The sequence below is a fragment of the Miscanthus floridulus genome, chromosome 15 (genome assembly GCF_019320115.1).
Source record: "Miscanthus floridulus cultivar M001 chromosome 15, ASM1932011v1, whole genome shotgun sequence".
In the NCBI taxonomy this organism is placed as follows: domain Eukaryota; kingdom Viridiplantae; phylum Streptophyta; class Magnoliopsida; order Poales; family Poaceae; genus Miscanthus; species Miscanthus floridulus.
Window position 1 is genome coordinate 14,326,634 of NC_089594.1, and position 23,528 is coordinate 14,350,161.

Genomic DNA, 23,528 nt, shown 5'->3' on the forward strand with positions numbered 1-23,528 from the left:
ACTATCCGTATTCGAACCCGAATCCAGACAGAAATATGAAAACAAATGTAATATCGGTGATATCCGTCCGTATCCGATCCGTTTTCATCCCTACTCATGAGCTAGTGCTCAAGTGGCATGATCACCTTGGCATCCTCCTCTCTCCCTCTCTAGTCACTCTTTAGTCTGGACGATTGCTTCACTGGATAGCTTGTGGTGTTGACTTTAGGTTCGTGTAGTTGGTTGAACCTTAGTCGAGCTTTTAAGCGGTTTTTGGTATGCTTTAAATAGCGTGCATGGCACCGTTTTCCGTCTTTCGGCCTGCGTTCGCGGCCACCGCCTAGTCGATGTGGCATTTCTTCAACCGTTCATCCCACCTACTCACTGAACTACTGCTGCCCGTGTCCTTGCCATGTTGTCTGTCTATCGCTGCAATGCCGCATGCCTCGCCCCAGCCTGGTTGGCACCTACCCTGCTCGGTCCCTACCGACCCTGTTCTCTCCTTCCTCTGGCGCGTGCGCACCGATCGCCATGGTTGCGAGCCTCGGGCTCGGTCACCATCCCACCAACTCCGTCTCCATCCCTGCTCCACCACTACGCAGCCACCCGAGCCCAGGAGCACTATCGCCATGGCCCACTGCCGCCGTTGCGCTCGCGGCTGGACCACCTCGATACGCCTCCAGCGAGGCCACAGCCACCCACCGGTGCGCCGTGGCCGCGCCACCGCCGCCCAGCGGTCGCCCCACGTGTGTGTGTCCAGGATGCCTTAGGCTACCTCTGGCTATGCCACTAACGCCCACAGCAGCGGCAGGCACCCTCGCTGCCCCTATGCACCGCCTCCATCGTCGTCGGCCACCCCCCCATGCCGAATCGGCCGTCGGCCGGTTCCTCTGCCCCTGCTCTGCTCGTGAGGAGGTAGAAGAAGGACTCAACCATGAATAGAAACTCTTTACTGTGTTCACTTTATAAAAATGCTAGACTCATAGATTTACAAATAGGGGCTTGGTTAATTTCAGGGAAAGTCAGGGTTGTAGATGTAAAGTGCGAGGGGGGGCTCAGTGAAAAGTGTCACTGCCACCTTGCTGGGCCGCCGACCGCGCGCCTTGTCTGGGCCAGCCTTGTGCCACCCGCGCTTGGGCTGCGCGTCCGCGTGGGCCGCCACGGCTGTGGGCTGGCCGCATAGCCCAATGCCTCGAGGAAATTTCATTTCCTTTTCTTATTTGTAGAAACTTCATAAATCCACCAAAAAGTGTAGAAAAATCACAAAAATGCCAAACCAATTTTGTTAGTCTCCTAAAATCATGGTCTATCTATTAGCGTATTTGGTTCATCTAGTTTTAAAATGTTTCTAGGGTTGCTCTAATTATTTTAAAATGTTAATATTGCTAAAATGTGAACTTGTGGGAATTTTTGTGAGAAAATGGTGATAGTGTTGACTCTAAAAATTTTACAATAAATTCCTAATATTATTAGCTGCTCACTATAATTTTAGTAGCTCCAGAATAATTAGTTGCTAGATAGGTAATGATGCCCTATTTTGAATAAAGATTAAATCGATAGAATAAAATAAAGAAACAACTTGGGTTTGTATAACTAAAACACTTGTTGGGAAATGACACCTTTCTCGACAATGTTGATACGTAGATTAGTACGTTAGTCATTAGAGCTAGCTTGTTAGTTTGTAGTATGTACTCTATTTTAAGAGTTGTTGTTGCCTTTTAAATTAACCGTTGCATCGTCTCTGCATCGCATTGCATACCATAATAGGGACGACGATGGATCGCAGAGTCATCAGGAGTTGCTGGTGAGATGGTACTTTTAGAGATCATGTCACCAAGATGGAATACTAACTTTTGGTTATATGTTACCTAGGCAAGCCCCGATGCATAACCCCTATTATTCTGCACTTTAATTTATGCTTGTGCATTAAGTTTAAGGAGTTGAATGAAATCCACTTGCATATATATATCTTTATCCTATGAGTCCTACTAGTATGACAAGATCATGTAGATTGCTATGCTACAGGACTTCGGTAGAAGTGGAGTGATTGCCTGTCACTCATGAGAGATAGGAAAGATATTATTATTGCTATTATATTATTATCACCTGAAAAATATATATGAATGATAATTGAAGACCGGGCGGAATGATACTTTGGATCTGGACTTGGTTTGGCATTCAAGTGAGGCTCGGATTGCATTTGTTCCGCCTATGTCGGTTAAGGACCGGCCGTTGCATTAGGTTCTAGGCAGGTCACAGACTTATTATCCTAAACACATACTTGTGTATGGGCGTGGGAAGACTCATTGCTCTCTTGTCATGGGTTTTGGCTCTTTTCGGACCGACTGATTGGAGATGGGGATGGAGGAGGTCTAAGCACTGCACTGAGTCCGGGACTCAGGAGCGGGGGCTTAAAGTCCAAGTTTGGACGGGGACCTGGACCCCGTGACAGAAGGGTAGTGGATTGGTCTTGCTTGTGCCTAGGGTACAAGCGAGGTGTGTGTTTCAGGGTACCCAACTGAGCACATTGATTCGCGAATCGCTGGGTGATCCGGTACGACTTATCTACTATCTAGCACCGTAGTAAGAACTGGAAGATGAAAGATGGTAAAATAATTTTGATTGCTTACCACCTGCTTGAAAGTAGCATAGGTGCTTACATAGAATGGTTAGTTAATGAACTAATGATGACTGCTAATAAAATTGAATATAAGGACGCACGTTTAATAATGCTCCTGCAGATGCAATAAACCCACAAGCCAGATAGCCTTGCATATCCTTGGAGTCGTTTCTTTACTCCTGTCGGGTAAGTCTTACTGAGTACAATTGAGTACTCAGGGTTTTATTTTCCCCTGTTGCAGGTAACAGGCGGATGCTAGAGCTGGCTCTTGTGTGTGGATTCCTCCTGGTGGGCTTAGAGAGGGTTCCTTTACGCTGTGATCATAGTTTTATTTATAACTCTCACTAAATGTTTTTATAAATAGAAGTTTTATAATCTGTTGTCATAGTTTATATATCAATGTTTCATCATGTCATGAATAGATAATTATTTCCGTTATAACTCTGATCACATGTTTATATTCCGCTATTAAATTAAATTGTTCATAACTCTGATGTTGTATTAAAAGTGATGTAAGAAATGGTTAATAATGATGTAAACTTTATTTTCTCATTTGTGATCCTGCTGGAAAAAAGTGGATTTTCGGATTCTCCCTTGGAGTGTGCTCGACGGAACTGCATATTTTAGTGTCCTCCCTTGAGTACTTAGTGTCTCGTGGAAGATAAGTACTCTTGGGAGGCATTAGATTAGGAGGTTCTACCACAGCGCATGGCCTGGCCGGCAGCGCGCACGCGATGGCCATGTCGCAGCAGCCCTGTAGCACAGTCCGGGCCCGCGGAGGTGGCCAAGGCCAAACTCAGCCCGACGTGCGGCCGGTATCCCGCAAGGCCGGCCACGGACATGACCATGGCCAACAACGACCATGTAGCGGCAGTGCGCACGCATGGTGATTGCAGACACGGGCCGCGCAATGACAAGCGGTGATGTGCACGGATTTTAAAGCGAAGCTAATGCTACTGATTAACTCGACTAAGGTTCGACCAGTTCCACTAACCTAAAGCCAACCATACCAACTATCTAGCAGAGCAATCGCCATGACCAGAGAGCAACTAGATAAGTCGCTAAAAGAGTGCCAACATAGACTCGTCACTGGGTTCACAAGCAGGTCACTAACAACATGGTTCACAGAGCGTTCCAATGCAGTTTCAGCAATTATTAAGAGGGCAACGTAACACCCAACACCACTACGACCTATAACATGATCAAGGGCTTACTTAGAGGCAATCAACAATACAAAAACATAAAGCTAGTGTTTAAACAATTTAGTTAGGATTTGAATGCCAAAACAGCATTGTCTACTTCCATTCAGTCTTAGAAAGTCAAAACTTCAGCTTGAACTAAACATCCATTAACACTTTTGCCTTAATTTTTTAAAAAGTCTAAACCTTATTAACTTCAACCAACAAGTATTTCACACAATAGTCCATACTTCATACCAACCCATAGGAGCAAAATATTTAAGCACTCTTTAATTATTTTGCTCAATATAATTCGCCACAAATGGTACTTTAAACATAAATTCAAGTGTTTGCCAACTTAACGAAAAAGCTTATCTTAATTTCATATTTGATCTTTGAGCTCTCAAGAACAATAATTAACAATATTTGTTTTCAAAAATTAAAGTTGCATTTTCAACTACACCACTTGCTCACCATCTTTACATAAGCACTATACACAAGTCATATTTTATTTTTGTTTATAGAAATTGCTTTTGGTGCCAAACAATTAAAACTACTTATTCTATTTTCTCGTTAGGATTTTCATTAGCACTTTTACGCACTAAGTAAATTAACTTGGTTATTTATTTGATTTCTCTCAACCATAAAAGGGAGTCGCATAGGGTTTGTTTATCATTTCATGTCTGTTTTAATTTTTTAAAACTCGAGAACTTGTTTTGCTAATTTCTCTCAGGCCTCAATCTCGGTGCTAAGCAAGCTCGTAACACTAGGGGTGTTACACAGGAGATCAGAAGTCCATGGCTCATGACGAACTCACCCAGGGAATGGCCTCAACTGGCCACATCCTTTTGGGGAACCATGAGGTCATCCACACTAATGGGTCAACGCCCATCACTAGCTTCTACCCCGTCCAAGTCAACCACGTTGAAAGCCTGGATCCAGCGGTGGAATCACGCCTCGAGCAGCGTCTCCGCAACCAGTGGAGCACCGCGTGTTAGGACACCCATGAGCGATGAAATCACCTACCGTCCCGCAGCATCATCGCAAGTGATTAGGTGGCTACCCGGCGTCATGCCTTGCATAGTTAAGCTCAGAATCAGGATCTAATCCTATATGGCAGACAAACCACCCATCATGCCTCAACAAACTATCAGTTGTCACTTGGAGGCACGTGCATCCAAGGAAGCGGGCTCCCTGAGCGCATCGCGCGCTGCGCCGAGTGGACCAAACCACATTTTACTTAGAACCCACTTTCGCAGCGACAAGATGCGCCAACTCTTCATCAAGAGTGGCAACTGCACCTAGAGGCGAGAACGCAACGACCGCGACATCGTTGCACTAGGAAGGCTCAGGCACCAGAATGCATGAGCCTCCCTACCCAGAAGCTACAGCGGGCCAAACCCTAAAGAAGTCACCCTCGGGGGCTTGCAAGCCCGCCGAGGACGATGGGCCAGCAAAGGTCGACCCAAGGCCGTTCCGGAGGTCGATCCATGCCTGCTGCGACCATTCCGAGCACAGAAGAAGCACTCTCACCAGCTCGTGGCCTGGAGACCACGACGGCTTCGCCACGGACAGATGTTTAGGGGCTCACCGCATCCCAAGCGACAACAACCAGTCTCACGACAGCTTCATGTACATCGGTCAGTCACATCTATCTTGACCCTAGCCTCTCTACCTAAGCACGTCCACATACACATAGAAGCCCGCGCATAGTTGCAGATACTCAAGACCGACCCATAGGGCAAACCAGATAGTTCGCCCTAGTATCGTTTAACTTCCGAGTGACTTGATCTGACTTGCACTTGCAGCCGGACACAACTCACTCACGGGCCCCCCATGCATAGATGCACACAAATGACCCATGGCGCAGCACTGTTTGTCATCGTCCCAGTGATCGACCCACTTTGAACTTCTTCCAATCGTGCCTCTCGCCACGATGAGCAGGTGACCCAAGTCTTGATTCCTCGCTCGCACCGAAGGTCGCCCCGGCCAAGCCTTACGGACCAGTGCTCAGGCAAGTCCAGGCACCCGCGCACAAATTTGAAAAGAAACAGGGAACTCGCTGGACCAAGGCAATGGGAACAAAAAGAAAGAAGTCTCAGACCACTCACTTACCTTCTTCTCGCATCGAGCCGGATCTGTGACCTACCCCTAACGCCATGACGCTCCAATAGACCGCATACCCTTTAGCCCCGTGGGCCAGCCCCAGGCTAAAATGCACACCCATGAGCACAGGACGAGGGGGGATGAAGCACATTCCAATTTGAATGAAATGAAAGGCGAAAAGGCAGCAAAATGGCATGCAAATACGCCAGCCACATACCATACATACACAAAACCCACAACACGTTCACTGCAACTAGGATACCCGCGCAACACAGGACCCTTACATAAGGATCATCACACACTGGAAGCTCGGAACCGGCGTTGAATGCGGGCGGTGGGCAATTTGCATATAAGAACCCATATTCCATGAGCATCGGCATCACTCTGCCTCATGCCCACGCAACACGAAGAAAAACAAAGAAAGGCGTGATGTCGCCAAGCCTATCCTATAGACGCTTACATCGCAAAAATGGGGTCGCGCTAGGCGAAACTCCACGGGTTTATCCCTAGGCGGGGCACGTGGCTACGACATTCGAGCGATCAGACCAACGGTGGTCAAGACAAGACGACGACGCGCAAAAGAAACAAAATCGAGGAACACGAACCGAAAGGAACTATCTTTACTTAATATTATTATTAAAGACCTCGAGAACATCTCTGAGCTCCTAGCCACCGTCACGGAGGATCTCCTCCACATCCACGGTGGCAACAATGGCATCTGCAGCAGCGGTGAAGTCTTTGACCCGCACCGTTCGCTCTTCCTGCCCGGCATGCTCTGAGAACCTAGGCGTCACCCGATGGAGGTTCACCCCGGTCCGTAGTTGCATGGTGGCAAGGGCAACGCTGGCCCCTTGCCGGATTCCCGCCACCACCGCTCGCTCATGGTCCTTCGCTACGATGAACCCCTAGAGGCGAGCCGCCTCCTCTTCATAGTGAGAAGCCTCCAGCTGCTCCTCCAGTGCTGGCAATGAGACGACATGAAGGTCAAAGGCTATAGGCATCCATCCTAATGTCTAGACAAGGGAAGCCCTTACTTATGATACAGGCCTGGGCGTCAGCGGTTGCCGCCTGTGCAGCGGTGGTCTCACCCTCCGAGGCGGTGGGAGCAACCTTAGCAGCATCAAGGTCGAGCTCCAACCGCCTCGCCTCATGGGTAGCCACGGAAAACCACCGGTGAGCTTCATCCACCTCGCGGATGAGACGACCAAACTCTCGATGGCCGCCCGAAGGCGACGAAGACGAACTCAACACCGCCACTGATGGGACCCGGCCGGGGCAACGCCAGCGGCGCCTCCTGAAGCAGCATGGGAGATAGCCCTGAGGAGTGCTCACGGTCAACTCAGGTCAGCATCATGCTCAAAATATCATTTAAACACTCACCCCTATTCGCGCAGCAAAACTTTGAGATGCGGTGGTAGACCACTAGCCTCTGGCACATCTTCCTGTGGATACTCGCTATGATCCATCTTGTCGGCCAGGAAAGGAAGCCACAAGCGCACGAAGGCAAGAGGGAAGAAGCGACGGGGCAAGCACTAAAGAACAAGATGAATCCCCCCATGCCAGATCTCCCGATTTATAACCACAGGAACCATCCACGATGGATACCTCAGGCGCATGGGTATTCACCCTCATTTACTGACCATCTTGGAAAATCATGCCGAGTAGGTGAAGCGATCGGAGGAAAGGCGAAGCGGCGGTTGCCCACGTGGCGGCGCGAACCAAGTAAACTTTGTGCTTCCCCACTTTTTCCATATGATTTTCGATTTACACACCCGTGTTTCGTGATGCACGACCGCTCACGAGTGGGTGCCATTGTGCCAAGACATGATCGGGGAGGCCAACAACCCCCCAAGATCATGCGCAGAAGCAACCCACCGCAACCGTGACCTCGTGTCGTGCATAGGAAAACCTCTCTTGGGCCATCCCTTAGGAGGGCTCAAGGCCACAAAAGGGATAGGGGCAGGGAGGAGATGGGACCCTACAGCTCTAATCGGTGGTGCGGAGCCACACGACCATCTCTCTTGTATTTGAGTCATCCACTTTGAAGTCACCCGGTTGACCCCCTCTAGGGGGAGGCATCTTGCCCTCTGGCCGCTGCGGAGGAGGTTGGGGACCAACGGTCTTGACGGCCGATGATTTATGGGATGTCTCTTGACAAGGCACAGCCAAACTCCACGTCGATTGGGGTGGATATCAAGTCCTGCTCGAATTACCCATGGACTCCGATAAGGCGTACCGCTTCGACCATGTGGTTACGGTGGCATGCCTCGCCCCGCGTGGGGCGAAACCAAACCTACCATTAACAAGGCAGCATGACCTCCCGAGGTCGTCAAGGATGTCAGGGAAAAACGGAGTTGGGACCCCAAGACCACAAAAAGAGTCAGGGCCAAGCCCCGACTAACTCCTCCCTGCGTCCTAGGTCTCAGAGCTAAGGCTAGCTCTAGAGACTCATAAACCGTCAGAGGTCCTCGATCTATCTGGGAGAGATTAATGAAGCAAATGGCCGGGGTGATGCGCAATGCGGAGCCCAAAGCGTGATCACAGCTCAGTCACGTGCAAGAAACAAAAGGTCCAAGACCTACGAGCCAACGCGCATTCACAAAAAGCCTTGCGACCGCCAGTGGGACGTATAACGAGAACCGCGCGGTTCTCCACAAACTTTTCTCTCTCGTCTCTTTGCCCTCTCAGCATCTAGCCATTTAGGGAAATCTAGGAGAACTCGAAGTTACAACCATGAGTGGTTCAAACGGTAGGAAGGTCTCCATTTATAGGCTAGGGACGGACTAAGCAGCCTAAACCCCTCGGGCCACGTGGCGAACCACGGAGGTCATAGCCAAAGTCATATGCTCACCTGGGGTCAGGAAATCAAGGCCCTCCCAAAGGCAAGGCCGATGCAACTTCGACAAGACCACTTGGCCCCGCCTAGGTCACGGGCCCCAAAACACGGCACACTAACACGGCAAGGCTCAGTAGTCGCGTACCACGTTGTCTGGGCATCCTGATGGAGCGGAACACAACGACCACCTACCGCATTGAACGCACCAACCCTCATGGGGTCGAGCGACGAAGTTCGAACGAGCCACGACTACGAACCCGCGTACAAACGCACACGCATCTCAGCGCTTTCATGACCACTTCGTGAGCACAAAAACGCTCAGGGGCTACTGTTGGTGTCTCATTGCATCAATTAGTTAGCAGACTGAGTGGCCCATGATACATCAGCCAGCAAGAGCCCGAACGACCGAGGCCCAGCTGATACAAGAAAACCAGGCAATGCGCTAAGGCGGGGGTCGGCCATGACCCCTTCATTAGACTTAGCTATACAACATGCAAGAGACTCATGACCTCCCCACCGCTCCTACCCCTAGGAGGAACGGGGAGGGGTCGAACCTGACCAAGCGTGCCCGCTCTAACAAGATTAGACACGCCGCACTGACCCCGCAAGGGCCAAGGGGACAGCGGTCACCTCGATCCGGTTAGACGCCATCCCTATGCCACGTAGCTCAGACAAGACAACACCGCCCAAGGCGATGATGACCGGTACAATAGCCACCGGCCAAATACGGCCCGACAAGACGATGGCCTTGACTTAGAGGCTAAGCAGACCAGCGGGGGTCATGACCCCAACGACCAGTATCGTGGCCCTCAACTCCTCAAGCCAATGAGGCAATTGACATCCGGGGGTGGCTACCAACTCCTGTACGATGCCCAGGAAACCAGGAGGCGATGACGAAGACCATGGCGAGACCACATCGCACAGGACGGCTGGCGAACCACCGTCGTGCCTACAATGCCGCCACGGCCGGCACAGTAGCAGCACGACACACCATGCCACGATGTGGCCACAGGACAATGACGACAACCACACCTAGACATGCACCCCAAGACGGCGTAGCTTGCAAGCCATGTTAGCTAGGCCCTCCCTCGGGCTCACGACCCTTCGGTCGGGAGAACCTACTGCTTTATACAAGCCCTGGCCCCGAACTCTATATAAGGGCAGCTGGGACACCATCAAAAATCATTCGATCCATCTCTCATTCATTTATTCTTACACCGTACAAGGGCTCCTAAAGCTTCCCTTTGGGCAACCCGTGTCCTAGCTCTAGGTCTCCTACCTCTTCCATCATTCTTGCACCCTCCATTGTAAGAACTTCAGAGCATTCAAGCGAGGAACACGCACTCGATCATCTCTGAGACTGGACGTAGGGCTCCGGCCTGAACCAGTATAAATCCTCGTGTCTTTTGGATGCTACCATCGTCTTCCTAGAGCAGCGCGACAATCGTATAAGTTTACTAGTCTGGTTTACAAAACACCGACACATGTATTCTCTCTCTCTCTCGTCTGTCGATCACATCTCCTCATGTCTTGGTTTCCCTGTTGACAACCATTTTCTCATCTCTCTCTCTTCTTTAATTGTTGTATCACATTATCTTTTTGCTTAGTTGACATCTTAACTAATGAAACATAGAAACCTTGTGATTTCTAAGTTAGGACTTAGGAGCAATGTTCTAGTTTTAATTTGTATAAGTCACAATATCTTTAGTTTGACCAAATTTATACAATACTTATAACACCCAATAAATATGCTATGAAAATATGTTTTTAATAGATCTAGTCATTTTTATTCGATAATATAAATATTGTTCTTGTTTATAAACTTGACTGAACTCAAGATAATTTGATTTAATAAATAAGAAAAAAATAAAAAGTCACAAAAATTTACGGCTGAGGGCTCTTTAGGTTAGGGGATTCCAGACCAGGAATCATTCCACTCATTCATGGTTATATAAATTAGACTATCATGGGTTCTATGGCACTGTTTCCCGCAACCGAATGATGCCAGAGGAATCCCGTGATACTTCCTCCGGTCCATTTTATTTCGCGCACATCCATATCAAGATTCAAACTTTAAAAACTTTGACTAACAATTAGACTAATAATTTTTAACTATTATAATACAACTTTATATGATTAGATTGGTAAGGAATTATACTATCCAATGGTTATAAGTTTATAAACACAAATAATATAATATAAAGCAAATGAATGGCCAAACGGTATGTTCGCTGGTTGGTTTATGGGCTGATAAACTCGGCTGGTGCTGGTTTGTCGTGAGAGGAAAACACTGTTGGCTGGCTGATAAGCCCTGGCTGAAACCAACAAGCGAACAGGCTGAAAGTGTAATCTAGGAGACCGTATCATTTTAACTTACGTAAGATAAAATGGATAGGAGGAAGTACTGTACGTACTCCTAGCTTAGCTTAGAAGTAGCAAATCCGTATTACTGTTCGGAAAATGGAGTCGGAGATGCAATTTGTATTCATGAATCATGATTTTGGGAGCAGGCGGCCTGACTTTCCAAATGAACACTCCTATGGATAGGATAGCTATCATTCGGATTCATTTCCTGCCACTTTCGTTCCTCCTTTACTTTTGCAGCCCCGGAGTTTGGTCCCATTCCCATACACACACAGAGAGAAACCCAACCTTTTGCTTTCGTTGTTCCCAATGCCATGTCGACTCGTCTTCACCACAGTAGTATTGTACCACCACTGGCCACTGTCCCTTGCAGCCCTGCTTTACGCTTTCACCTCTGCATCGACTCGCCGCCGCCGCCGACTAGAACGTTTCGAGTTCAGGCCAGGCAAGGCGAAGAAGGCATCTGTCACTCTGATCTCATCGTCGTCGTCAGTCCAGACTAGAGTTCCGTTACTTTCACCGGCAAGCAGCAGCGGCAGGTTAGTACTCGCCTCTCCTCTTCTTCTTCTTTTCCCTTCCCATGATTAGCCGATAATTCTTCGCAGATTGGCTTTATTTAACTTGTTATTAGTGCCTAATGTGAAAAGATAAAGCCTAACCTGAATGATTTGTTTTTGTTGCTGTCTCAGTGTCTCTGTGCCTGGCGTTTCTTTGATATATGCTGCATGTAGTTCCATCCATACAGCTTGTTGTTCATTCAGATCCTTGTTCAGTTACTCCTACCTCTGAAAGTTTTCATGTCAGCACCCTTCAGATCTATACGTATCTTGCTTGCAATGGTTTTTCTTGATGTGTAGTCCTGCATGAACTAATTAATTATTACTTACTAGGAATCTGCATTCTCCTGTTGGGAACAGTGGATATTCGTGTCCCAGAAGGTTTGCATGGTCCCAAGATGTTTTCTGTTAAATAAATCGTGCAGAACAAAAGAAATGTTTCTGCATACCCTGTTGTTCCTGAATGCACATTGCACAAGTACAGTTTTGATTTCCTTTTCCCCCGTGGATTCAGTTCCTTCAAACAAGAATTTTGATTCCCATCACATTCCTTCAGAGAAGAAGAAGATCTGAATCTGATCATACCCTTTTCTGGATGCTGCAAGCAGTCGCCATCGGCCATCGCCAAGACAAACAATGGAGTCGTCACCAGCGCCAGCAAGAAGCGCGAGGGCTCCACCAACTCCAACCTGCACCGTCCCGGGGCTGCTCGTCGGCCTCACAAAGCTCTTCAACCTCACCAAGGTCTGCGCAGCTCCAACACCGGCGGCCGACGACGGCAACGCCGAGGCAGCAGCGACGACAAAACCCGGACACGACCCCGACCCCGACCCCGGCCCGGACCCGAGGCTCGTTCTCGCGAGGCTGTTCGACGCGGTGTCGGCGCTCAAATCCGGCTACGTCAAGCTGCAGCGAGCGCACTTCCCCTACGACCCCGACAAGGTCGCCCTCGCCGGGGCCTTGGCGTCCGAGCTCGACTCGGTCGCCTCGCTGCAGTGCCTCTGCACCTCCCGCCGCGGCATCGGTCCGCTCGTCGATGACCGCTGGGCCCAGGTGCAGCGCCTGGAGGCCGAGGCGAGGCGGAGGGACGCCCACATCGCCGCGCTCGCCAGGGAGCTCCGGCGGCTGCAGCGGGACAACGCCAGGCTGAGCAGGCAGCTCGTCGTCAGGAGTAGGAACGACGACCGTCGTCGCGGGGCGGGGATCTCCTTGCCGAAGGAGCTCGCGACGCCCGCGGCGCTCGTGAGACAGTTCGTGGCGGCGTCGAGGTCGGTCTGCGATTTCGCGGAGCTGCTGCTTGGTAATGGTACCTGCAGCCTGACGACGGCGGCGGCGGCGGCTTCGTCGCCCGAGCCCTGTGTTGTCAGCGACGACGCAGATTCTGCAGCGGCGGCAGAGCAGGCGCGGTCGTGGAGGAGGTACTCGCTCGAGGCGCACCTGTGGCGAGCGATGCTGCTCGTCGGCGCCGAGGAGTGCTGCGGCGGCGACGCTGGTAGCAGCTTCCAGCGGATCATGAAGCCCCGCGACGCTCTCGACGCGCTGATGCAGTTCCCGCGCTCGGGGCTCTCGGCGTTCTGCCGGGCGGCTTACATTGCCGCCGTGCCGCCGGAGGCGGAGGCGGCCGCGTGCGGGAACCTGGACCACAGGGCCTTCGTGTCCCGCGGCGGCCACCCGAGGACGCCGCTCTACCGCGCGTTCGCGGCCGCCGCGAGGTCCGTGTGGGCGCTTCGGGTGCTGATGACGGCGGTGGCGCCCTGCTCGGAGTCGGAGCTGGGGAGTGGGGATGGGGGTGGTGGTGTCAGGATGTTCTACGCGGGCAGGGGGAGCCTGTACGCGGCGGAGTTCATGGAGAGCGTGCCTGCGCTTAGCGCGGAAGAAGCTCGCCGCTTGGTGGCGGGTGAGGAGGAGAAGCTCAGCGTCGCATTTACCGTGACGCCCGGTGTCAAGGTCGGGGACACGGTGGTGCCGTGCAGGGTGCTTCTCTGTCGTCGCCGCAAGATAGCTTCTTTCTAGTGCATTTTGCTTTTCTTTACGCTCTATATCTTTGATATCGGCAGCCCAAATCTGCAAGACTTAGACTGTCTCTAGTAACACAACCCAAATACAAAATAGGTTATCTACAGTGTCTTTAGGTACCCAAAACATGGTCCAACCGATGACCAAAACACCGTAGCCATTTTGCATTGAACGACGAACAAAACGCAAATAAGCGTCTCGCTCTCGAGACGACACAAATCTCTCTCCCTCTCTCCTGCCTCCGCTCCTCCCTCCCATCTCTCTCCCTCTCCCGGCAGGGACGGAGGCGGCTCGCCTCCCGGCGGCAGCAGCAGCCGGTGCAGCACCACCGGCGGCCCCTCCCCTCTCTCCTGCCTCCGCTCCTCCCTCCCATCTCTCTCCCTCTCTCTTCCTTCCCTCCATTTCTCTCCCTTCCCCTCTCCCTTCCCTCCCGAAGCGGCGACGGGCGCGACGCGGCGGCGCCTGCGCCTGCTACGGCCGGCCCCCGGTGGCCCCCTCCCTTCCTCCCACCCCCCGTGCGGGCGGACCCCCGGCGGCCGCGGCTGCCCCCCTCCGCGCGACCTCCTGCGGCCGGCCGGCGTGGCTCCGCTCTCCCTCCCCGTCCATGCTGTTCGCGCGAAAGGGGCCGCGCGCCTCGCCGGATCTGGCGCCGGAGCTCGCAGCTCGGTGGCCGGCCGCGGGGAAGACGAAGACGAAGACGCCGGAGCTCCGCGCCTCGCTGTTGGAGAAGAAAGGTTTTGGGTACGTGACCATTTCCCTGTACGTGACTCAAATCCTAGAATAAGTCTCGTGTTTGCGTTCCTACCGTTGGAGACAGTCTTATATGTTGATATTAGTACCCCCAAATGTACAAGAGTTATATGTGACGTTGATAAGATCATTAATCTGGACATAATCTGAAGTTTGGTGGATGAATGAACTAAATAAAAAGAAGAAAAATCCATTTCGAAAAACAAAAAGAAGAAAATGTTAGAAAGGTCGTTCCGTCGATGCCAGTATGTAAGAGTGTTGAAAGCTTTTTTTATATATATCAACAAGGACCGCAACGTTAATTTGTAAATTTGGTACTCCACTGTTTTCAAATTATAAAACATCTTGACTTATCTAGATACATCACTACTTTTAGTACGTATCTAAACATAACACTAGCAGAGAAATGATCTTTGATCCACTTTGAAATTTGGCTGTAGTCCCGATATTTTTCGCGCTCAGGACTAGAGAAACCTTTAGTCCCGGTTGGTAGCTCCAACCAGGACTAAAGGTCCCTGCTCAACGGCTGCTGCGCTAGGCTTTTGCTGGAGGGGACCTTTAGTCCCGGTTGGAGCTACCAACCGGGACTAAAGGTTCACTTTTACTCCCGGTTTGTACCTCCAACCGGGAGTAAAAGTCTACTCCCGGCTGGAGGCTCTGTCCGGGACTAGAAAGGGACATTTAGTCTTGGTTTCTGTCTACAACAGGGACTAAAGGTCCCCTCCTATATACCCCTTGTTCCTCCCCGAGCCCGAGCCACTTCGAGCTCAGTGTTCTTGCTTCATCGCCGGCCTCTCTTCTTCCCCATCACCGGTGATCACAAGATTTCTTCCATTCCTCTATCGATTCTTCGGTTCTAAAGGTTACCAACTTTATACTCTCATGTTTCATCAGTAGCTTATTTTATTTTGTGGACTAGATATATGTGGTTTTTTTATGGTAGATTTTTTTATTTATAAGTCATTTAAGCTCAAAATCATTTTAAAGTTTGCATATTTGGGTGAAGCAAGGTTAAAGTAGTTATTCAAAACTAGTATTGAGCTTTCATTTCTAGCATGCATAGCACACTTCATGCTTTAGAGATATAGAGAATTTTAGAGTTTTTTTTTGAATTTTATTTGTTTATAAAATAAGAAATTTATATTATATTAAAAATGAGTATAGAGAGTAGATGGCAACTGCTTTCGGGTCCTCGGCCTCTCATCGGGTTACAAAGCGACTGAGGCCGGACCTCCCTCTCATTGCATGCGGCAAGTGTGAGGAGAAGATTGTGATGGAGTACCGGGTGAGGAAGGAGTGTCCCAACAAGGGTCGTATCTTCTACAAGTGTCCGGATCGCAATGTGAGTTATTTTGTCGCATTTGATGATTATGGTTAATTTATACTTATTTTCATGATGATTGTGATTAAAGTTCTAATTTTTTGTTTTAATTTCAGTGGGATGGCATTGGATGTTCAGGCTGGTATTGGGAGGAAGAGTATGTTGAACACGTGCAAAACTCTCTTGCACAGGCGGTTACGACGGCTGATGAGGCAGTGATCCTGCGGAAGAAGCCCATAGATGTTGAACAAACGCATGATCTGTCTGTTTTAGTTGGGATTGGTCGTGAAATCCTTATGTTGCTGAAGTGCATTTTAGCTTTAGTTTTTTTAGTGATAGTTGGGATTATCTACATTGTAGCGAGACTTTTATAAATTAATACCTTGTGTGGTGGCATGCATGTCGTATAATTAACTAATTATGTTCTAGGTTTTAATATGGTATGTATGTCATGTAATGCAGATGAGACGGCATTGGATGTACAATGCTGATCGCCGCTCCCAAGAGTTCATTGAGGGCGTCCATTCTTTCTTATGTGTGGCCGAGGAAAACAAACGTGATGGTTTCATGTGTTATCCATGTGCCATATGTAAGAATTTGAAGGAATATGCTAGCTCAAGGAGTCTTCATTCACACTTGTTGAAGTCGGTTTCATGCCAAACTATATTTGTTGGACGAAGCACGGAGAAACCGGGGTTGTAATGGAAGAAGGTGAAGAAGAACAATGGGACGATGATGACATTATTGCTGAATATAGGGCCTTCAATGATACTACAATGGGGAAAGCTGAAGAAGAGGTAGGGGCAGAAGATGAGCCCGCTGATGATCTTGGTCAGGCCATTCGTGACGCACAAAGAGAATGCGAAAGTGAAAAGGAGAAGATCAAGTTCGAGCGCATGCTAGAGGATCACAAGAAATTGCTATACCTAACTTGGGATGCGGGGCAGAAAAAGTTGAGTACCACACTGGAATTGCTGCAATAGAAGACAAAGAATGGTGTATCTGACAAGGGATTTGGGAAGTTACTGAAAATCCAAAAGAAGATGCTTCCGAAGGATAACGAATTGCCCACCACTACGTACGAAGCAAAACATGTAGTCTGCCCTTTGGGATTAGAAATCCAGAAGATACATGCATGTCCTAATGACTGCATCCTCTACCGTGGTGAGGAGTATGAGAAGTTAGATGCATGCCCGGTATGTCATGCATCGCTGTATAAGATCAGGCGAGATGACCCTGGTGATGTTGAGGGCGAACGTCCCACGAAGAAAATCCCTGCCAAGATTATGTGGTATGCTCCTATAATACCACGCTTGAAACGTCTGTTCAGAAACAAAGACCATGCAAAGTTGTTGTGATGGCACAAAGAAGATCGTAAGGTAGACAATATGTTGAGACACCCTGCTGATGGGTCCCAGTGGAGAGCAATCAATAGAGAATTCCCAGAGTTTGCAAATGACGCAAGAAACTTAAGGTTTGCTTTAAATACGGATGGTATGAATCCTTTCGGGGAGCAGAGCAGTAGTCATAGCACTTGGCCTGTTACTCTATGTATCTACAACCTTCCTCCCTGGTTATGCATGAAGCGTAAGTTTATTATGATGCCAGTGCTCATCTAAGGCCTAAGGAAACCTGGCAACGACATCAATGTGTACCTAAGGCCACTAGTTGAAGAACTTCTACTTTTGTGGAACAGACCAGGTGTACGTGTGTGGGATGAGCACAAACAGGAGCACTTTGACCTGTGAGCATTGTTGTTTGTAACAATCAATGACGTACTCAATATGGTCAAGGATGTGAAAGTAGTATTTGGAAAGGCACATGGCAGCGAACCTGTTTCGAACGACGCCGACGGTCACGCACCCATGTGGAAGAAGTCCATATTTTGGGAGCTACCTATTGTGGTTCAATGTCTTGTCAACTTTGAGTTGGTGTTCCCTCCTTCCTTCTTTAATATCATGACACACCTCCTAGTTCACCTGGTCAAGGAGATTAGCATTCTCGGTCCTGTGTTCCTGCACAACATGTTCCCCTTTGAGAGGTTCATGGGAGTCCTAAAGAAATATGTTCACAACCGTGCTTGACCAGAAGGAAGCATCACCAAGGGTTGTGGAACAGAGAAGGTCATTGAGTTTTGTGTTGACTTTATTCCCGACCTTGACCCGATTGGTGTTCCAGAATCGCGACACGAGGGGAGACTAATTGGAAAGGGGACACTAGGGAAGAAACCATATATTGGTATGTAGGACAATTATTTTAATAAAGCACACTACACAGTTCTGCAAAACTCCTCTTTGGTGGATCCGTATATCGAGACACATAAAGAGTTGCTCCGATCTGAGTTTCAAGGGAAGTCTGAAGCTTGGATTACGCGTCAGCACATGGAAACTTTCAGCGACTGGTTGCGAAAAGAATGTCAGGGTGATAAGAGTATTGATGAGCAACTTTATTTGTTGGCTAGGCAGCCATCGTGGCATATCCTCACATACAAATGGTACGAGATAAATGGGAATATATTTTACACAGTAGCCCAAGATAAAAGGAGCACCAACCAAAATAGCAGTGTCCGCATAGATGCCACCGACCCTAATGGAAATAAGCAAACATATTATGGCTGCATAGAGGAGATATGGGAACTAAACTATGCACCTACTTTTAAGGTACCTTTGTTCAAGTGCCAATGGGTAAAGGCGACTGGAGGCGGGGTAGCAGTCGACAACCAGTATGGAATGACAACCATGGACCTCAACAATATTGGGGACGAACCATTCGTCCTTGCAAAGGATGTGAATCAAGTGTTCTATGTCAAGGACATGGCTGCAAAACTGAAGAGAGAGAAAAACAACAACGACCCAATCAATGAGCCAAAGCGCCACATAGTTCTTTTAGGGAGAAGAAACATCATCGGAATTGAAGACAAGTCAGACATATCAGAAGATTATGAAAAGGATGGCTGAATTCCACCCTTCACAGTGAACAAAGACCCCAGCATCCAGCTAAATGATGAGGACACTCCATGGTTACGGCGCGATTATAACCAAGGGATATATGTTAAGAAGAAGTTCACTACTATGCCCGCTTGATATATATAGTGATGTATTAGACCTATTATGTAATAATTGTGACTTCAGATTTTTTTTGTCGTGTTTTCATATTTTCTACGGTTTAAATAAATTTTTTGCTAGACGGTGGATTTCTCGTGGAGAATGTGTGATGAAAAACCAAATGATGAACGTTAATAAGATGTGAAAACTAATTTCCTATCGAAAAATAATAGTTTTAATGATTTTAATTAAGTAGTATATTTTTACATGGTGTAAATTGTAATTATTATTTATACTATGTCAAATATTTATATAGTAAAACAAAAGAGTTTAGTTTACAAATTTTTGTTGCGTATAATAATGCAAAACCAAGTCCAAGAATTTTTTTATAATTTTTTTGGATAATATTTTATTTATTAGGCAATTAGTAACTCTCTGCATATTTATATAAAAGAAATATATAAAAAAGGAAAAAACTTATGGTAATTGGAGAAAGCCAACTGCAGCTCCCCCTTTACTCCTGGGTGGATCAACTGTAACAGAACCGACCAATTATACGAAATTAAGTAAGAAAATCATCCGCCAGAGCAGACGATTTAGCAAACTTAAGCCCGTATAACCCGGTAGTCCGTGAAATCACGAAGGATTTCAAACCAACTTCCATTCCAGCCAAGATCGTAATGAGTTTAGCGGTCACCATCACATATTACATAAAAGTTTGCAATCTCAGATACATCAGAGTTTCAACATAGTTATTACAAAACCAGTTCGAATAAAAGTAGCGGAAGTCATTTGTTCAAACCACACACACACTCAGAGTTCAAATATAGTGCCAGCGAATGATCATCTCCAACAAAAGCATCAGACGAGACGTAAGGAATGACCATGCCCATGGTCCTAAGCATCACCCATCACAGGATAAAGGCAGTTGATACAGTAGCCGTAATACATCTACCCATTTGCAACAAGTGGGAATAAAACCCTGAGTACGAGAAGGTACTCAGCTAGACTTACCCGACATAACCAAAAATAAATGACACCAAGGATTATGAAGGGCTTTATAGTAGGGTAGCTGACTCATTTGCAAAAAGAAGCATTTTTAGCATTTCAAGACCCTTTTCAAAAGCATTATTGTCAAGTTAATTGTTATTAACCTGTCGACTAGATTTGCACCTATACTAGAGCAAACATGTGATGAAGCAGAGAATGATAACCAATGATCATTAAACAACTTCCATACTGTCCTATTCATTATAACTGTCCAAGTGTTCCATAAACATTTACTACGATGAAGTCACTCAAGTCAAGTGCTCACTATCCAGGAGCGATGGCGATTCGAATCGATTCCTAACCAGCTGGTGATTTATTCCTTACACAAACCTCACTCACCCGCTAAAGTGAGATATTGATCACCGAGTCAACTTTCCAGGAATCTTGAGTTTGCCAGGAACCACATGTACCCGGGGGCCGACCGACTGCACTTTGGTCTTATCATCCCGCCCCCGTGTCCTACCACACCTGCTCCGGCACAGTGCGTTGCGGGCAATCTACTCGGCCCGAAAAATCTACCAGCTTCGCGGTCGGAAGGTACTTTATCTGGCCAGCTAAATGTAAGGCATGCGTTCAACATGACTCGAGGCCCAACAACGGTCGGTCCTTAATCGACACAGACGGAAAGCACTACAGTCCAAAACTCTGCAAGTCTCCGTCCGGTCTCAACTTCATTTAACACTTAGTTATACCATGACTTCATAGTCATCCAAGCAGATCCAAGTAACCACCTATAGCTCGCAGGTGACAGGAAATCACCCGACTTCTACCGGTCTAAGCCAGCTAAGCATTGACTCGACTGCGGATACCAGGGTAACAAGGATATAGTATAACAAAGGTAAACAAGGTATAATGCAACAACGGTTGCAAACAACTCCTGAACGTAATGCATCAATTAAGTAAAGCATTGAATTAATAATTGCAAACCGGGAGAAAATGCTCCAGGGCTTGCCTCTCTCGAAGGAGCTCGGACGGTGATCGGGGCACTCCGGAAGTTCCTCAACGTCCTCCTCATCGGCTTCTGGCACTTCCTGTGGCTGCACCTCGAACTGCTCCTCGGGCTCCTCGGGTATGATGACTGGGTTCTCGGTTTGCGATCCTGTATGATGCAATGTGCGTAAGTGCTTATGCAATCGGTGCATCGGATGAGATGAATACAATGGATATGTTTGAATGCAAGGTAGTCAACATCATCCAAGAAAACATACTACAAACACATGTCATCTACTGCATTCTCTTCTACTACTAATATGTTAATTCAACATATTTTATTAAATGCTTCAAAGATACACCAAAGCTTTACTAATTTCTTAAATCCCACAAAAAGCAACACTTAATTAAAACCTAATTAATAATAGGTTTGAATAGCAACCTCTATTTTTCTTGCTTAGAAAAATCTTAGAAAATTACTACAGCATAGTACTACCCTAAGTAGTTTACTAACAGATTTTTATGATATTTGAATGAGTGGATTAGCCTACACAAAAATAACAAGCTATGGCATGATTTTGTACATGAAAATACTTTGTACGGTGAAAAGTGTCAAACAACAGAGTTAGTATTTTTCCTATGTTCTTCATAGCATACAATGACTGTACAAAAATTATCACATGCATGTTTTATACAAGGTTTGCTCTCTAGCAAAAATAACAAAAATCAGCTATTAAAGGTGCTTGAACTACACCTCAAAATTTTCCCACAGCACATGCATGAAACATATTTTTCCTAGGAAATACATGACATAAGAAGATTAACAAACTTAGAATCATATTTTTCTGAAGCCAATAGATTTTTCTACATATTTTTCAAGTTATCAGCAATATTCAGGATTAAATAAAATTCTACAGCAAAGTATCTCAAAAATGACATACACAATTTTTCCCAAGTAGATCTGATGATAAGGAACCTAGACAAATTTATTTCAACAGATTTGGAGCAACTTTGAGTATCCAAACATTTTGCAAACCATTTCTATTTTCAAATAATAAAGAAAAATAGAAAAACAATTCCTTTAAACGCTACTGGGCCAGCCTGCTAGAATCAGCTGGCCCACGGCCACTTTTGGCCTGCGCGGCCCGAGCGCGAGGAAGGGAAGTTGGCCCGGCAGGCGCCGGCCCACGGCCTGGCTTGGCTTGGCCGGCTGAGGCAGGGGCTACGCCGGCGCTTGCGCTGGCGCGGCGGCGCGGCTCGGCCACGAGGCCGGCGGCCATCTCCGGCCATGGCAGGGCGAGCTAGCGGGCGCACGGGATGCGCGAGAAGATGGCGAATGCGGTAGGGCAGCTAGGCGGGGCTGGAGAAGAGAGGAGAGGTGACTTTCATGGCGGCCGAGCACGGCGGCGCCATGGCCGTCGGTGGCGAGGCTGAGGCGGCTCTACCTGAGCTCGGCAGGTGGCGCAAACGCGAGCACAACTTGAAGGAGGGCGAGGCGGAGCTGCGGGCGCGTGATTGCCGGCCGAGGTGGAGGAGCCACGATGAATTGCGTCGGCGGGTGCGTGGCGCGGCGAGAGGCAGAGCTTGGGGCTCTCGGCTCTGGCGGAGAGGAAAGGCAGCGCGGGAGGGAGTGAGCGAGCGCACCGGCTCCAGCAGGTGTAGGCGGGTGCATGGGCGCGGGCGCAGGCCGGCTGCGACGCGCGGCGGCGTCGACGGCGCATGGCCGCCACGCGGCGGGCACGCTCTACCGCGGTCGGGCGCGCGGCGCGGCGCGTGAGCCGCAGGCGCGCGGAGGCAGGCCAGCGCGGCGCTGGGCTGGGCCGAGGCGAGGCAAGGCACGCGGCGCTGCGGGATGCTGGCTGGGCCGGCTTCGGTCGTGGGCCAGAAGCGAGGCGGCGGCCCACGAAGGAGGAAAAAGCCTTTTCCAAATATATTTTCAAGGAATTTTTAAATGCCATCTTTCAAATATTATTTTGAGCAAGAAAATGACATCTTTTGAAAATGTACCAAAAATGAAAGTTGACTAGAATTTAATTCTCTACAACTTTCCTGTTATGACCAAAGCCAAATTCTTTCTAGATTTTGAATTATAAAATCAAAGTCAATGTTTAACTCCAAACCCTAATTTTTGGAAATTACTTTTGAAGACAAATTTTGAATTAATTTGAATACAAACCTTGCTCCAAAAATTGAACTAAACATTTCTAGATGATTTACCATGATAGCCAAACAAGTTCTACTAACCTAGCAAGCAAAATTTTAGGGCAAACCAATTCTAACAAAGGTATGCAACATTCAGGTTTCGCACATGTTTCAAATGTTTCGAAACAATGTTTCAGTTGTTATTTACATGATTGGGCATGTGTGATTAGAATGCTTGATGATGCATTATATGCATGATTTGTAGTGCCTAAATGCAGGCATAACACCGGGGTGTTACAGCCCTCCCCCCTTATAAAAATCTCGTCCCGAGATTTGGGTTACGAACCATTTGTTATAAAAATCTTCATAAGCTTTTAGCAGGTACTCTCCTGTTTCCCAAGTTGCATCTCCCTCATCATGATGATCCCACTGTATCTTGTATGTTTTCACCACACTATTCTGAGTAGCACATTCCTTAGTGTCTAACAACCGGACTGGTTGCTCACGATACACCAAATCTGATTTGAGTTGGATACCTCGAGGTTCTATTCTTTCCTCCGGAACACGCAAACATTTCTTGAGATGTGATACATGGAAAACTGGGAAAACGGTACTCATTGTTTTAGGTAACTCTA

The 23,528-nt window shown here is 48.0% G+C and overlaps 1 protein-coding gene across 3 annotated transcripts; it reads left to right on the forward strand.

Moving 5' to 3' along the window:
- Window positions 1–11,519: 11,519 nt before the first annotated feature.
- LOC136509601 (protein GRAVITROPIC IN THE LIGHT 1-like) lies at window positions 11,520–13,747 on the forward strand. 3 transcript variants are annotated; one of them, XM_066504352.1, is made up of 2 exons: window positions 11,520–11,622; window positions 12,249–13,747. In XM_066504352.1, the coding sequence occupies exon 2, from the start codon at window positions 12,277–12,279 to the stop codon at window positions 13,651–13,653; it is 1,377 nt and encodes a 458-aa protein (XP_066360449.1). In that variant the 5' UTR covers window positions 11,520–11,622; window positions 12,249–12,276; the 3' UTR covers window positions 13,654–13,747. The 3 variants fall into 3 exon arrangements, with proteins under 3 accessions (XP_066360449.1, XP_066360446.1, XP_066360447.1); XM_066504349.1 differs by having other exon boundaries at window positions 11,536–11,622; window positions 12,197–13,747; XM_066504350.1 differs by lacking the exon at window positions 11,520–11,622 and adding an exon at window positions 11,638–12,118.
- Window positions 13,748–23,528: the final 9,781 nt, after the last annotated feature.